The sequence below is a fragment of the Melozone crissalis genome, unplaced genomic scaffold (genome assembly GCF_028551555.1).
Source record: "Melozone crissalis strain CALT ecotype California unplaced genomic scaffold, PUWL_Pcris_2 ptg000042l_1, whole genome shotgun sequence".
In the NCBI taxonomy this organism is placed as follows: Eukaryota; Metazoa; Chordata; class Aves; order Passeriformes; family Passerellidae; genus Melozone; species Melozone crissalis.
In genome coordinates this window covers 28924139-28942500 of record NW_026535820.1, presented here as the reverse complement: position 1 = coordinate 28942500, position 18362 = coordinate 28924139, and the positions used below count along the sequence as shown (strand labels likewise).

At 35.4% G+C, this 18362-nt stretch overlaps 1 protein-coding gene across 2 annotated transcripts in view; it reads right to left on the bottom strand.

The window, feature by feature from the left end:
• ZNF407 (zinc finger protein 407) overlaps positions 1-18362 on the bottom strand; it is a 332858-nt gene that overhangs the window by 289561 nt on the left and 24935 nt on the right. For both annotated transcript variants that reach the window (XM_054284975.1, XM_054284976.1), the window contains exons 2-3: positions 12425-17254; positions 6416-6530 (exon numbers count right to left, since the gene is read on the bottom strand). In XM_054284975.1, the coding sequence (XP_054140950.1) occupies positions 6416-6530; positions 12425-17210 (4901 nt within the window). In that variant the 5' untranslated portion in view covers positions 17211-17254. The remainder of the gene's footprint in view (positions 1-6415; positions 6531-12424; positions 17255-18362) is intronic.

Below are 18362 nucleotides of genomic sequence, written 5' to 3'. Positions count from 1 at the left end.
AAGAGATCGATTTGTCAGTCAAGTCATATAGATTCATTTTGCTTAAAACTGAGGGCATTCCAACAACTTACAGTTAAAGGTATAAAACATAAATCAGAATCTATTTTGCCCCTTTTTGGGTAACATCCCGATTTGTTTACCAAACCCTCAAGTACTAGGGAAGAAACATTCATTGATTAAGATTACGGTCAATTATTTTTCCCTCTAAATTTCAAAATAAAGTTGCTAAAAGCAGCAAGGAAAATCATGGCTGAATTCAGAGCTTGATGCAATTCCTACACACAAAGGACTAAAACAAAAACTGAAACAAATAAAAGCCTTCTGAATTCTGGATATAAATCCAAACCATGCTACTTCTGCCTACTGACAAAACAACCCAACCACAATTTTAAGCAAGCAAACCTCTCTCCCTGTCACTACCAACTACTCACACCAACAGCAATATGTCTTGGACATTAAAGCAATCTACAATAAAGTAAACTATTAAAAATGCATGCCTCTAAAAGCAGCAGTTACAGGTGCCACACCTTGTGCACCTCAATAGCTGTGCACCTCAATAACTCATTTGGAAGTGCATTGAATTGGACTCTTCTCAGCTCTTTGTATGTACAAACACAACACACAATGTAAGTATGCCCCTTATATACCTTGCCTCTTCAGCAAGCACAACTAAATCATTATTATAATCCCATTTAGCATACAAATCGCTAAAAACACATTTTATTAAGGGGGAAAGCTGGTCTTGATTGTTGTGTGTCAATTGTTAACAGCAGTCTCAAACAGAAGAGTCCTTCTACTGCCTGTACAGAAGTCTCCTACCAGCCAGTTCCAGCAAACTCCATGGCAGACTTCCAGGCCAGGACAGTCTTGCACAACACATCCTGGGATCTGTACCAGTTGTTTAAAGGTGCTGGGAGCTTTTCTGAACAAAAGTAAATTCTTTCCACTTCAAGTAGTTTTCTTAAATAGTAAAAAGAGGGACTAGGTACCGAAGGTCAGGTTGGCAAATCTAACAAAATCATAAGACAGCTGAACAAAAAATGGCAAGATCACATAACACATATATTACTTAATTTCATATCTTTTTCTATCATTTTCTTGTTAATTTTTTTTTAAACCATATGCAAGTTTGGAAAGCTGTTATGTAGGTTCACCTCATTTTTCTTTACTAAAGGAAATGTGGACACAAGTATATGATAGGACCAAATGGCAAAATGCAGATAGAGAAACTAAGAATAGCTGGATCTGGAACAGTCACTTCACATGCAATTATCTCTGATCTAAACAGCTGCACCAAACATATATTTTTTGTTTGGACACATCTGTAGACATGATGTGTATAATTAATTGTTCGTTCAAAAATGCAATTTCATGATGCATTTGATTATTTAGATATAAAAGTTTTAATTCTCAGAGCTGACTAAAAATAGTGATTTTAATTTATTCCTGCTGCCTACAATTACCCACAACCATGTATTTTTAAATATTTCCAGACTATAAAAATTACTAATTTTTGCCACTTGTGTTTATCTGCATTTAGACTTTGATTTGGATAAATTAAGCTCTCAAGTGTTCCTTGCTTTATGAAACTCTGCATGTTGTACACTTCAACACAAATAAATGACTTCTACCATTAGAGGTTTAAATAATGTAATGTATTTCATGCTCAGCCTGAAGCTGGATTCCAATGAAGTTGCTAATGCACGTAATGATTAAGTGTAACTCAAATACTAACTGTGTTGTTGAAAACATGACAGGCAATAATTTGGTCTATTATATTCTGCCATTTAATTCCCTAGTACAGACATTCTCTGACACGTTATGAAGCAATGATTTACAATTATTCAAGCTGCAAAGGTCAGAAAGTGACATTATAATCATCTACACAGAGATCCCTTCTAATGCACAAAAACTAGGTAATACCACACAAAAATAGTTTTACTAGAGTAGCAACTTTCTATTTAAGATTTACCAAACTGCACAAGTATAAATAATTAATTTACATTACAGTACGTTAAGGCATCCTTGAAAAGATAATGTTTTTCCTGCTCCTACCAATAAATTTAGGAATAAGTCTTTTTTGCTTGCTAAAGGCAATCTTAAGAGCAGCTTTTCACTAAAAGTAGCCTGTATTAATAGTAATAGGTTAAAAAAGTCTGAAAATCTAGAAGATTTTTCAGAAACAACAAACAGAAGTGAAGCCTTTTTTTTTATGCAGCTGGTCAAAGCATATCCTTATCTATCAAGAACAAAGATCTATTAGTCACTGTGCTCAATATAGGTGAGTAGTTTTGTTAGACATTCTCCAAGCAACCAGTGTCATTAAAATACTGAACTTTATACAAATCTCTGAATTACTCCTAGCATTAACAACAGCAGCAGAAGTGAGGTTATTTCCCTGCTTGGGAGACTATAACTGTCCACAAATCTTATTTATTTGAGGATTTAAGATATAACTGAATTTAGCAAAATATTTATCAGAACATCCTACCTTATCTCCAGAATTAATTGAGAAAAGGAGTTTCAAAGAAAATAGAGAACTAAGGAGCAGGAAGCAAATACAGATTAATACCTCCAGTCAACAAAAGACCAAAACAAAGCAAAATACCCCAAACAAACAAAACAACAAAAACAAACAACAAAAAACCAAAACACCACATCAAAAAACTTCAAGACATAACTACTCCAGCAAAATACAGGGGGAAAAAATCATCTTTTTGACCCCCCTCCAAATTTCTTTGTGTCTAAAAAGGCTTACTTTTGTTCTCAAAACACTTGACTACTATACATAAAATACTATATGTGTAATAAACATAAAAAAGGCATTGCTAAAATTGGCCTTTCAAACGGTAGGAATGTAGCAAAAAATGTTTATGTGCACATTTTAAATATTGAACATTTTCCTAACAATCCAAACCTACCTTATACTCATCTTCTTCAATCGATTTTTAAGTGGTCATAAAGAAGAGAGAAAAAAAAAGAAGGAAGCAGCCATTCTTACTTGAAACATGTATCTACATACCCCAAATTTCTGTTTCTAAAAGCAAAGGCAAGAAAAAGGCAAAGGAATAATAGACATATTTTTAAATCAAACATTGCCTATAAATTCTGTTCAAAATCTCAATTGAAGAACAATGCATTTTTCATATCCTACCTAAGGGATAAATTTTGAAAAGTGCATGATAAGCCTTTCACACCATTTCAACAGGCAAATGAAACAAAAATTTTAAATGCTGGGCAACCAAGATTTGTTCGCCTAACCCAGAATATCAGCAAATTTCAGAGTCAGACTTTCAAAAATGAGAGAAAGTCACACAGAAAATAGACATTACCCCTGAAATAATGGGATATATTTTACAGCCATGGGTATGGAAAACAAAACAATTAACACACATCTGCGATAAGGCAATGAGTAGCAGACGGTTTATTCCGAATGTTAAAACATTAGCAGTGTCCAATTTCTGTGTCACGTAGTTTCTGCTGTGCAGCTGAAGAAAAACAAACCCTAAACTTCAATTAAAAAAAAAATAAAACACAGCAAAATTACTGCCTTTTTCAACAACTAGCTGAATTATATATTGTGTACTTTCTAGCGTGTAAATATGAGGATCATTTGGAAAATCGAGACGCAGCAAAACCTTCCTAAAACAACACCAAAAATACACTTTTTGCTTTTTTTTTCTTTTGCCTTTTTTTAAGATCAAAATTTTGAAATAATTTGTCTTTAAAAAACGTGGTATTTTGAGACCACACCATGATGTTGCACTGACATTTCACCTTTAAAAAGTGCCCAAGCAGATTCAAAAGCTTTTGAAACACAATTTATCCTCACAACTAGCAGAGGGCTTATTACTGAGAATCTAAAAGTCAGAGGATAGAATATTAACTACTGTAGAAAAGAAAACATAGTGCAGGACCTTCTGTTTGTGACAAAATTACAGAGTTAATGTTCCTGAAAGATCACTTCACCTTTTAAAGCATGATTTTTAAAAAGGTAAAATTTATAGCAATTAAAGCTAATGAAGAAATGCAGCATGAGCTGCTTATGTTCAGGAACTAATAGGTCCACTGAGCATTTCTAAGATTATTTAGCCATCAATGATAATGAATTGACATTGTCAGTGGTGTTAATGTACCAATGCTCTATAGTGCCACTAATCCGATAGCCAATCCTAGCAATTTTATCCCTTTTTATGTTGCTACTTTATTTTTTTAACCAACAAGCTACCCAGTCCTTTCAATTAAAAGAGCACAAATACAGCACAGGTTATTAACACTTTTTTCTCCTCTTCCACACATAAGATGGCATATTCATTATATGGACTATGGTTCAAACTGCTCTGGTCATTCCTTCTTCACATCCCAATCAATTCTTCAGGACTGTTAGCTACAGTGCAAAAATGGCTTTTCCAAATAAATCAGTGCTAGTATATGATTGTTAAAATACATTTTTGGTGCACATCAAGTGAAATGTGATGATTATTTAAACATGGATATAAATCAGATTTTTGTAAGCATGGGGTATTGTGGTGTATGTCTCTTACCGATTGTTTTGCCATATCTAAATAGCACAGGCTCCATGTTGTTGATGCAAATTAACAATACACAAAAATGGAAAATAAGTACCTGCCTGGCTACCAGGTATGACACGTCAGCAACATAGAGAAAGCAATCATCTTAGGAAAGTGACTACCATTTCAATCCAAAGTTTAAATCATTCATACATCTTTTGCTCTCTCTCTTCCATAACTATTGTGAATCCCAGCCGAGAGTTGTGCAATTTCTGAGACAGGTTCTGTCAGACATGTCAATCCTGAAGTGATAGAATGAGTTTTTGAAAAAATGAGGCACTATGCCAAATCCTAATAATTTTCATTCTATTCTTTTTTTGTAAAAGATACTGTATTTGCTGGTTTGATTTTTTTTTACTTTTCCTCTCACTATGAAATATTTAAAAAAATATTATAATTTTTCAGTTTAAGTTAAAAGGGAATTGAACAAACAACCAATGTCAAGGACAACTTCTAAAGAAGAGAGTTTAGCCTTTGCCAAACACTTCTGTGGATCTGTAGTTTTTAACTATTTCCATGCCAAGTTCTTGGCAATTGATAAAGCAGAGACAGCAAATAAGATTTTTAAACAATATAAAATACCCTACAACATTCATTTTAACTATGCTTCAAAATAAGGAGTAGCACAAGTTATCCTACTACTGATATATAGTGGACTTAAGAATTGGGCTCATACATTTTTATTTCTTATTTCAATAAATTAATTTATTTTTGTGAGTAAACTCATCCAAAGTATCTCACAATGCCACATGCAAAATTATTAGAAAAACAGAGAGAAGAATCAGTGAAAATCACTCGGCTGTATCTTCAGCTGAAGATTCACTTGTCCTCTAAAATGTGTAACTCACTTTGTCCTGCAGCAGATTGGTGCACTAAGGCTAAAAAACCTCCTCCTGCTGAATATTATCCCCAACATCACACCACACCATGCATGTGTGCACAGCACCATCTAATTGAACCTGTGCTCTTCTACACATTAGCCATAAGACTGCTATAGCAGGTTACATAGGTTTGCGTAAAATGTTTTTATATGATGCATATATTAGTTAATTTCTTCAGCATAATAACATTAAAATATATTTTTAATCAGAACTAGGGTATTAAAATCCAACTTTGAATGTCCTATGATGTACCATATATGCCATGGCATTTTAAAACCTTTTAAACATTTCTGCTAAATTAATTAGTTTTGCATTAAGGAGTCTCAATGCCTCCTATTAAATGCAACACATTTGAAGGACAATTAAACATTATGAACGATCCTTCTAAGGAAGTAACGATTGTGAGAAGAAAAACAAGATTTTTTTGGGTAACAAACAGGAACACAAGAACACATAAAAGACTTCAATTTATTTTAAAAGTCTTATGCCTGCAATATTTTAGATCCGTTTGTTTGAAAAATCTGTCTTCTGTTTTGTTTTCATAAAGAATGAAAACCCTAATGGAGTCCCGAAATCTGTTAATGGTACTAAAATTATAACAGTATAGCAAAAGAAAAAACCCCACACAGTAAAGTCTATATTATATATTTTTTATGTCTTTAAATGGAATTTACAGTTCTCCCTGGCAATGTGAATGAACATCCTATAATTTAGTCAATTTACAGATTACAGGTTCAAATTGACCTTGTAGCCCATAAAATTGCTCATCTTCAGTGCAGGATTAGAAGTGGGAAAAGAATGTCATAACTGTATTTAAGGAATTTACCATAACAATGGAAAGGAGGATATGCATGCATAATTTTAGCCACTCTTGCTCACATCACAGTTTTCAATTCTGAAACAATGCATATTCTGTGCTCTTCTCCTGGTTAACCATGGTGGAGACTGTTTCAATTTACTCACCCACAGACATGACACTTGTATTCCCTCATCCCAAGGTGCCTCTTGACATGGTTTCTGGCATCTCCAAGCTGAGCTGTTGCAAAGTGGCATATCTTGCACTTGAATGGCTTTGATCCTAAGTAAAATTTAGCATAAGATATGAGTTGAATTAGAATAAAATATCACCCATGGTTAAAGAAATAAAAATTCCTGAGGAAAAATAACCTTTTGAAAACCTCTCCCACATTTAACCTGTTTGAGATTTTTGCCTAATAAAAAAGTGTCTTGTACATAAATTTATAACTCCCAGGACACAGACAGTATATTCTATACATTACTCATTAAAGTTTCCTCAAGTTCAAGATCACAGAAAATACCCTCTTAAATTTAAATCTGGTCTTTTTCTTGTCATTAAAATCCACAAAATACATTAAAATGAGCAGAAAATACTATAGGTAGATGATGTATCAAAAAGATGGCAAAAGTTGTTCTATGTCTTTCCCAATGGCCAGATGCTGAAACTCAGGTAATGGTCCTAAAGTGGACTGGTATCAGTTTAAACTGCAAAACATTCTCTTTTTTTTTTTAGCAAATATTTTTAAAGTAAAATAATATTACAAGTCTTCCAACTTTGAATAGATTTCACATTAGCATTGGTATTTCAGATTTGTTCTGTCACACACAGCAAATGATTCATCACCTAGCTATTGTAATGGCATGCAATGTATGAACATACAGTGGATAAAATATTATGCCTTTATGACTGTTTTATGGTCAAGAATTTATGATTATTCTGCAAACCAGAAGTATTGACATTTTGGCTATTATTTATTTCAAGAACAAACTTTAATATTAAATGTCTGCTGCAGACCAAAGAACTCTGAAATTATTTCTCCAAGGAAAAAGTATCAACCTATTTCTTTTATCACATCAGTTCAGCAAAAAGTCAAATTATTTGTCTATCTTAATTAACAGTGATCATCTCTCAAGATGGAAAAACTGTCTTTTTTACTGCCATAGTTAAATTTGGCACATGTCAGTCCCCAGGTTATTACGCAGCAACATCATTCTAGAAGCACTTTCCAATTTTCTGACCACTAAATCCTTAAATCAATAAATCAAAATCAGACAATTGCAGTTAAAAGTAAGTACAATATGGTCAAAGAGTCTCCATATTATGTTTAGTATATGTTTTGTGAAGTACTTCTTCCCATACAGTTAAGCATAATATGAAATATGTGATCTTTAATAAATATACATAAAGAGCTCTGATAAGAAAAATGTTGCACTATATCATACTTGATCAATGAACCTTTTTACTTTGCCCTTGAAAATAGAACATCCTCCAAGAATCCACTGGCGAAATTGAGGATCTTAGTAAAAAATTTTAGAGTCTTAAATTTCAATTTAATTCTCAAAAGCTAACGAAAAATGAAGCATTTAATTTTAATCTTCTAACTGAAATAAAAAAGTCAACAGTACTAAGCACAGGCAGACAAGGTTGAATATTTCACAGTTCAATGACAATGAAGCCAGATCTCTTAATACTTCCATTTCTACTGTTGGAAGTAGATGTAAAATATATTTAGCACCTCAATGGTTATATCTAGTCAGCTGTATATGTTTAAATGTCAAAAGCAGGTTCAGACTGCAGCTCACAGCAATCACATTCTATCCATCACACTGAAAAAAACCCCAATTTATTTAAATGATCCTGATAAAACTGAATTAATCATTAATTTGGTGACATTTCAAATCAACATTGCATTCTACAAAGAGACCAGGGCAAATAAAAAATAAAACCTTATCTTTGCATTAAAAGACCACTAAAAGTTGATGCTTTAACTTGTGGTCTTTAGCTGGACAATTAACAACAACAAGGTCACAGGTGAAGATGATTTTTTTTTTTAAATCTATTGGTGTTTATACTGCTCTTTTTTCTCACAGAATTCAAATACCATGTGGATTCTATCCTATGTTCCCTTAGTTTCTCTCCTACTGATTAAATTGTAAATTCGCTCCTCATTCTGTTGCTGCAGGTGTCCCACAGGGCTTCCATACAAGACCTTTGCTGTTTTCCATTTACATGACTCTTTTGTGAAGAACTCGAGTTCAGACCAATCGTGACTACAGTGTGCTGACAATACAGAAATGTATTATTCTGTTGACCGCTCTCATCCAAAAATCACTGAGGCCTTGAGGGCTTTTGATTTTTATTTTTTTTTTCTCAGATCCAGAGCAGAATATCTGTTAACATCTCCATTTAAACTCCATGAAAATTCAAGTGCTGGCAGGCTCCAGTCGGTACTTATCACCTGAAACAAAAGCAGTGTATCTCCTTTTCAGGTTGCTGGTGCCAAATTTGTTCCAGTATGTTCTTGGATGGAACAACCCAAAATTTTATACTAAAAATAAAGACATTAGACTGTAATTTAAATTAATGGTAAAAAAAAAATTGTATTTGTCATAAAGATGTCTGAAGCAATATAAAACATTTAACCATTTCTTAGCCATATTTATCACCAACTTCAATGGTTCTCTTATGCTGTTTTAAACTGTGATACTACTGGATTCACATTTGGCTTTAAGTTCTCAGAAAAAAAAAAGAAAAATTTCACTGCTTTCACTATATCATCTTTCCAACCAAATTATTCAAAAAAATAGCCAAAAAAATCCAAAAAATCCACCAAACTACTTTACCCACAAGTTATGGCATGGAAAACAAATGCACATTTTCTGATGGTAGCAGGAAACAATAAGGCTCTTAACAATTGGGGGAACACCAAACCAACCAACAACATACAAAACAAAAACAGAACAATAACAACAAAACAAACAAAAACCATCACACCAAACTGAAAATAAGACTAAATTTAAGAGTTCAGGTCCAACAGACAAAAACCATCCTACTCTTTCATAAAAAAAGAACTGAGTCCATAATCTTTGCTTTACATTAGGAAAATAAAGACCCAAAGCTTTAAGAAAAAAATTCACTGTTGCAGCTTTAGGCCTGCCAAAGGCAACATGACCTGCACCTGCAGGCATTGCTGTGCTCCTAGCTCAGGCCCAATAGAAAGTGAGCAGAACCATACAAAATGTCATCATACCATTTCCTCCAAGGTTTAGGACATGGGGAGTAATACAGTATATTTGCATTGTGCACAACTGCCACTAACTGAGAAATCTGATGAGAAAAGAAACGTAGATGATGCAGCTGCAGGTGATTTTTCCTCAGATGTTGATTGTTAATTAAGTTTATGGGACCTCCATCAGTTGCAAACTAAAAAGTCTTCCACCTCTACTACTCCTTTTATTTTTCTTTACACTTCCTCATTTTCACTTGTCAACATGTGATGGATTTACTTGCTAGGTCCTCTACAGAAATGCTTTCCTTTCATTTGCAATGTGAAAATCTCCTACATTATTTAATGGTATTTTGAAACAGTATTTTTCTATTAATGGAAATTATTAGTTGTATCTTTATGCAACTTTCCCTTCTCTTCCCTCCACTACCTCAAATCATCACTGATTACTCAATTAAAAAAAAAAAAGGAGGAAAGGAGTTGGTGATGGTTACACATACATACATGTATATAAACCTATTTATGCACATCCAGATGCTAATGAAAGACTTTTTTAAAAGCATATAATCAGAATAATAAATGGGAAAATGTGTGGCTGTGCTTTTATGCACCTGTTGTTACCCTGGGATAGGTCAGAAGCTAGAAATGGTGGATTTTGCCTCACCAATGTTACACACAGTTGGTGCAGTAGGTCATTTCCTTCTGCCACTGCTCCCAATCACCTAAACATATTTGTTTGTTATTAAACTGCATCCACTGTGATACAGATGGGAAGAAAAGGTTCTATAAGAAGAGAACCACAAACAGGAAAATACACATTGGAAGAGAAAGCCTTCTTGCCATTAAGTATTAATAAAAGTCTCCACATTATTATTTATGTGAATAAGCAAAGCATAAGAAAACCATTTAATTTAGAGTTGCAATGAGAAAGAGGACAGATAAAACTCTGTTCTGTAACCCTTCTATACTTCTGCACCAAAAAATGACTTGCAAAATTAAGCGTATTCTTTCACTTTGCTTTGCATATTTAGTGCTATCCAAAAGCACAGTAAAAATATACTCCATGATAAGACCTACACACAAGATGTTAAAAAGTACACTAACTTTTACTAAATGTTACAATCAATGATGTAACTTATGTAAGTAGGGTTGCTTTGTCATATATTGATAGTTACCTCACTTTCACATCCACATTAACTTGATTTTAAATGCAATTAATACATATAGTCAAGGAAGACTAATGGACTACATTCTGCACTTAACCTGGTGGACATTTTCAAATGGCACAAGTGACCAGTGCAAACCTATTTTGCATTGTAAACGACTAAATAAATCTTAATGGATTAAGAATGATCAGCTATCAACACACAAGGGAAATTAAGTGCTGAAATGCCTACATTGATTATTTTAAATTATTAGCCTTACTCTGTTCTTGAATTTGTATGCTTTTAGTGAGCTTTAACACATTTACAAGACTTATTGACTATAATTACAAGAGAATTCAAGTAATGGACACATCAATTATAAGCAACATGTCTTGACCAGACAGTTGCATAAAGAATTCTAAAGAGAGCTCCATTAGCATCCTCCCCCTTAGTTTTATTCAGTTTTATCTGCCGTAAGAGGGCATATTAAGGGCTTATACAGCTGTTCTGACCATGTGAACATGAGCATCCCTCTGAAGACTTAACACTGCATTCCAAGTTGGATATTAGCTGAAGCAATACAGAAAACTACACTATTGACAGGACAGAAGTAATGCTGAAAGTATTAAGTATGTGAGTTATTGGTATACATGAATGCTGCAGTTACAGTAAAATACTTTGAAAGGTTTGAAATACAATGTCTCTGTTCCCCAAGATTAATTTTTAGGATTTGTTGTCCAGTCACGCCCTTGCCTTTTCATAAAAAAAACTTACAAAACTATTTTAGGATTATGCCAGGAATTACCATTCTTTTATGCTTCTTTTTGTTACCTTTTTGTTCTCTTCCTTGTAACCATGCACTAAGTTTCAAATACTGCATGAATTTAAACTATAGCTTCCATAATAAGCCATTATTTAAAAGTACAGTAAAATAAACCTTACAGTTTTAATGAAAATATGTTCATTGAAATGTGAATTTATTATTCAAATCCACTCATAAATTCAACCATGGAGACACCACTTGTCTAAGCAGAGCTCAGTGATTTAGAAAAGCTGTCTATTTAAAATAAAGAATGTATGGCAGGTTTATAGAAACATCGCAGTGAATTTTTACATAAATTTAGAACTGCAGCTTATGCATTTTTCTACAGAAATGTTTTTAAATTTTCCACTTAAAATTAAACATAAAAATGAATTTAAAGTGTGATCAGCACAGAAACTAAATCAGATGCTACACCCCTGTGCAACACATCAGCACTGCATACCACCTTCCAAAAAGGCTGACCAATTCCAACCGCTATAACTTATTTCTACCAAAACCTCTTGTTGTTTCTTATTGGCATTTATTTAGGAGTGATGTAGTATCAAATATCTATTCTGAAGTATTATGTAATGCTGAAATGCTGAAAGTTTCACTTAATTGAAATGAAATAAACAATTTGGATACTAAACAACTGCACAGAAGAGAAAGTTAGAAAGAACAGCTAACTAATCTCTCAAACCACCACTGCTTCATTATATAAGAACCAATGAATGGTTACAATGTAGATTAAAAGGAAGAAAATCTCTCTATATGAAACAAAAACAGAAGGGTGGCTGTACTTGAAATGTTCTTACATTTTCTGCCCTTTGATCACTGTATTTTCATACCCTTTTAGATAACTTTGAATTTCATCAGGGGCTTATCAGGAGATAAAAATGCCAGTTTCTAAGAAATATAAAAGGGCTTAACAAGCAGAAAAAGACCAATGGTATAATTCAGTGTTTCAAAGAGGCCAACTGCAACAACAGCGTTTCCATACCTGTGTGGGTACGGATGTGAGCTAGGAAGGCCATGGAATTGCTACTTCTACACATCTTCCCACAATACTTGCAGACATTGCCTTGGTTCTCTTCCCTCTCCCTGTTTATCTGCTCAGTGTCTTCAACAATGTATTTATTGACTTCCCGCAGCAGCTCTTCATGCTGCTCTTTGATGTGGAGAAACAAGCTCTGCTCGGAATCGAAGGGCTCCGTGCACTTCAAACACTTAAAGGTTGCGCCTCCTTCGGGCAGCTCCTCCACGCTCGCCTGCTCATTTCGCATGTGCCCAGCACTGGCCAAGTGCTGGTGAAGGTTGCTTTCTGTGTAAAATGATTTTCCACAGAGTAAGCAATGAAAATGCTTTTCTTTTGAAGGATGTTTCATGGCTATGTGAACATTTAGTCCGCTCAAACCATCTGCTAGAAAACCACAGTCATCGCAGCGAATACGTGTCGATTCCCCAAGGGAAATTCCTTCTGATTTCTTCTTTTTCCCACCACTTGTTGAAGTGTCTGCTGTCACTGTCAGCTCACTAGCTTTCACTGCCCCTGACATCTGTCCTTCTGCAGAATGGTCAGTGGCCTCCCCATCTTGATGACTTTTTAACCTCACTATAGAAGAATCAAACTTGCCAGCATTTTGCATTGCCTTTCCTTTATCATCAGCACTGATAACTGTTCCTAAAGCCTCATTACTACTTTCTTGCGTGCCCTCAGCTGTTGAGCCATCTGCCTCCCAAACATTGTTATTTATAGTTACTTCAGCTTCACGTTGTGCTTCCATAAGGGCTTCTTCCTCCTCCCCAGTAGGATCCTCTCTGAAACTTCTGTCACCATCTAAACTATGTCTATTTTGTACTGCTTCTCCAGTGTTTCCAGCAAAATTTGATTGCTCTACTGCACTACTTGTTTCTGGAAGACTTAGCATAAGTGGGTTATTTTTCTTCAGTGATTTTTTTGTGAGACTGTCTTTGTCTCTACATTCTGCTTCTGGGTTTTCACTACTTTCTTCCAAGCTCTCCATACCTTTCTCTGAATTGCAGTTTGTGTGGCTTGATCTAATTTGATTTTCTGCAGTGCAGTAATCATCTGAGTTGAGCAGCTCCTGACCATGCTTACTCTTCTGCACCTCACAAGTACCTGTTTCTTTGACTGATACTTCCTTGACAAGTTCAGCAACTTTATCTTTCTGAGGAGTTTGCTGGAATCCTTCACAATAAGGGTTTTCTCCTCCATTTGTAGACTCCTTATCAAGTTCATCTCCTACTGCATTTTGGGAATTGACATCTTTAGAAATTCCTGGAGATGTATTTTTATTTAAGGCAGTACACTCAGTAAAGCTTTTATTCATATGATCACCTTCTGATGCATCATTGGCACACTTTGTTTCATCTAAATTAAATTTTGATTCTCCTGCACTGTGATGGTGCTCCTCTTGAGGCAAAGCAGCGCCTTCATTAGTGGTATTTGCTGCATTTGCTTCCTCCCCAGAAGAAGAACAAACATAGGATTCTCTTCTAATTTTGTGTTTCTCTGTTGCTGCATGCCTTATCATCTCTCTGCGAGTAACAGCATAGTAGTCACAAGCCATGCAGTAGAATTCAAATTGTTTTGTATGTTTTCGCTTCACGTGCAGCTCTAAAGAAGCAGCAGAATGAGCAATGAAGCTGCAGTGTATACACTTGTTGTCGTTTGCACCCATGGCTCTCCTCTGGAAGCCTGGGTCACAGTCTTGAGCAACCCTTGCTGGTTCCAGCAACACATGTTGGTTTATATTCAGCGGATTCCTTCCAGGCTGCATATCTGGCAGCTTACTGGCACTTGTGGCTTTTAACTCAGCATCTCCTCGCTCAACTTCCTGATTGTCTAAGACAGAATTTTCCAAATCTGACTGGCCACCATCCTCAACATGTTCAGGCAAGGCAGTCATGGGGCTGTTAATCTTCTTGCTCATGGATTCAAAATTACCTCCTTCAGGGCTAACGATGATCTCCGAGTTCTGTTTTCCACATCCTTCTATTTCAACACGGCTTTTGTGTTTTTTGGTTGCACAGTGACGTTCCATATCTCCTTTGGTGACAGTGTAGTAATTGCAAACCTTACACAAATAGCTGTACTCATGACTGTGCTTTCGCCTGATGTGAACAGTCAAATTTGTAACACTGGAGGCCAAAAGGCCACAATGGGTACATGTCCTAGAAATAGTACCTTTGGGCTTCCCTCCTCTGGATGCATCAGCTAAAACCAATTCATTTTCACCAATCCTTTGCTCAAGTAGAACAAATTCCTTATTTCTTGATAAGTTTTCCACAGAAGAGGATGAAACATCTGTAATTTCTTTATCCAACTCTGTATTTCCACTTCCAGCAATGGAAGTATCCACCACTGATTTAATACCGCCAACACCAACACAAACCTTTACAATACATTCTTCAAAACGTAGTCCAATGTTGTTTTTCCTGGCATTTTCAAGATGCTTGCTTCTTTTGATATGTTTCTCCATTCCTTCCTTACTCAGTGAGTAGAGATTACATGCTTTGCAAAGGAAGTGATACTCTTGTGCATGTCGGAGTTTTATGTGCCTTGTAAGAACTGTGGAAGATCTCGTCTTATAAAAACACTTTTTACATTGAAATTGGGTTTTATTCAGAACAGAATGCTTTAGTTCATTTCTATGATTTATGAAGGAAGAGTCTGGAATTTTTGCTTGCATTGACACTTCCATTTCCTTTGCAAGTCTTTGGCTATTGTTCGATACTGAGTCATTGTAAGGTACCACTTGCAAGGTCTGATCACTGTTACTCATTGGAGTAGCTTGCTGAAATAATGAACCATCATGTTTCTCATTTTTTTGATGATTTATCAGCTCTTCTTCCAATTGAAAAAAAAGAACACAAGCTGGACAACTGTGGGGCATTTTGTGCACTTCACTCATGTGGCTTTGAAGGCTGTCCACATTCAAGCTGGTAAATGAACAGAGCTGACAATTAAAGCTACAACTATCCATCTGGTGTTTACTCTCCTGACAGTGTTGCTTCACATCTTCCCTGACTCCAGAGGAATAGCTACACATCTGACAACGAAACTGGATCCTTTTTGTATGAAGCTTTGCAATATGAGTTTCCAAACTTTCCCGGTCGTGAAAAACATGACCACAATCCAGGCAAGTGTGAAGGGCACCATCATCAGCAATAAGTTTAACTTCAGAATCTTTAGCACCTGCAGTGCTAGAAGAAGGGGTACTTGGCTTATATTCAGTGAGATCTTGTATTTCTGCAGCAGTATTGCAATTACTTTCAGCATCTGTTTCTAGTTCTGTATGAGACACAGGGCTTGATTCACCATGTTTAAGCTGTGTGCAGGAGATAGGCTTTTCATGTACTCCACGAGTTTCAGATTTGGGTCTCTTACTATCCCCCAACAATCTGTATCTTCTTCTAACCTGCCTTTTTAATGTAGAAGACCTACTCTGTCCAAATGAAGACCTTACCAAGAAAACATTTCTTTTGTGTTTCAGTTTATCAAATCTCCTCGTCCTGTGTAAACTATTAAGTAGCTTTTTGGTAGTTGGAAGCGATTCTGTTTTCTGCAAAATATTTTCTGATGGTCCTGGTATTCCTAGTTTTTCAGTTTGAACTTTATCATTTCCTTCTGTACCAGAAGAAAGTGATGTTTCTTCTGTCATAGTATCTGTTTTTTCAGTGGGAGTATTTGAAGATGGTATCATTTCAACAAGTTCGCTGCCATCAGTTTGTTTAGATAAGCTTACTTTTGAGCCTTTCAGTGCACTGCAAATACTTAATTCTTTTGCATCAGCAGTTCTTGCCATTAATTTATTGGTCCCAGGTTTTGCCCTGACATTCCTCTCTTTGGTTGCAGTAGATTGTTGGTTTTTAAAGGATTTTTTTGTCAATATCTGTACAAATCCTCCCCGTGCAGCAAGATTTTGGCGTCGAAGGTGAGTCTTGCCAAGGAAATGAGAATTTAGGAGACTCTCTTCAGCACTCTGAAAACCACAAAGATCACAAGAAAATATCTTGGATTTCTCATGATCTCGCTTAACATGCATATGTGACGTTGAACTACACTCACCTATGCAACCACAGTGAGGATGTGTTTGCTCTTTGGATGGTTTAGAGAGGCTTTCTTGTTTATGTTTTTCCTTATCAGAGCAGGAAGGTAAACACTGATCACTCATTTTGCCTTTAGGGTGTTTGTCTATGTTTCCACCTGTACAGACAACACTGGTTTCTTCTGAAGAATATAATTTATCAGAAAGAGCAGCTGACACGTCTTGTGAATGTTTATTTTCCTTTTGAATTTTCAATATGGCATCATCAGCAGCACATCTGAAATCATATCGTAGGCACAGAACATCTGTATTAAATATGTCACTATCAGGACCACTGGTGACACCTTTCTCTTTTACAGTTCCAGGTATTGTACCACATGATTCTCCAGCTAAAACTTTTTGCAATTTCCTTCCAGTATCTTTCATGTCTTCTGAAGAACTCAGCTTTCTTTTCCTGGAGACATTTTCAGGTTTCTCTGCTTCAACAATATCCAGACCAGCTGATTCTGAAAGTGCTGTTTTGTTTGTGCCATTCTCTTTTTCTTTCTTTTCAAGGTCCCTGAACACTTCATCTGATGTAAGCCTTGTTTTCTGTTGAGATGAAGAGTCACATCCAGCATTTTCTTCTGATGTATTTCTTGGGGATTCTTCTGTCAACTCAACTTGTAAATTCTCATCAACATCATCTCTCTTCTTATTTTCCTCCCCATCCATTCTTAACAGTGATATTACCAATTAAAGATCATTTGGTTTAGCACCTACAAAACAAAAGAGTTACTGTTAGTCTTTTATGCAAACTTAAGGGTTAAAATAATCAAATTTTAAAAACCCCAGGCAATATAGAAAATTTAAATCATGGCAGGAAGAAAGGCACAATGAAAGATATGAGGCAACAGTTTCACCATGGTATCTACAGCACCTTCTAGTTACAGAGCTTTCACAGTAATGACCACCATGGGAGCAAACACTTAGATCCCATAGTTTTTATGTAATCGAGTAATCTTCTACATGCTTTAGACTTGGGCAGACAAACATGACCTTTGTTTCTGGAAGTATATTTGGGACAGAAAATACTAATGGCTTTCAGGGAACTGGTCATGGAATATTTTACTTTTCCTGAACTAGAAAATCAGCTTCCCAAATTTAAACATTCCCAGGTGAAATAATCATGACAGCAACAACAAGCAAAAAAAAGCCAGCATAAATGTTAAATATTTTAAGTATGCAGCTTGCTTTTCTTCCTCTGCTTAGATTACCTGCTAAAGAGAAAGAGGGAAAACACAAATAGAACCATGTTCTAAAAGAATATGCTGCAAATATAGCTTCCCATCATTCCTAAAATATCCTCTAAAACATTGTTTCCTAACTGGGGAGGAGGGAGGAGAAACAGAAAGTCATGAAATAAAAATGCAGAGAAGGGCAGTACCTTTGAGATCCAGCACAAACTTTAACCATTCAAATCCAGTTACCAGAAGCTTTTGCTCAACTGCCCAGTGTGACCCTCTTGCTCCCAAGAAGATGCCGCCACTAGAAAACTGATGCTACCAACACAGTTTATAAGAGGGATGGGGATGGGAAATCAAATCTTGACATTTATTACCTTTTCATTTTGATATGAAGCAACTGAGAATTGAAAATGCATTTCATTTTAACAGATGATTAAATACTAAATGTTTATCTATGTGCTTTACACTGTGATTTAAACATCAATTTGCTGCAGATCCAAGTATTCAGTTTTTTGTTCAGTTACCCATTGAATGAGGCCATGACCACAATTGTAAGTACTTCCTGACAAGATTAAGTAATTGCAATGTTGATACAGATAACGTAGGGTACAAAAAGCTATTCAAGTACATGGTAAAAAAA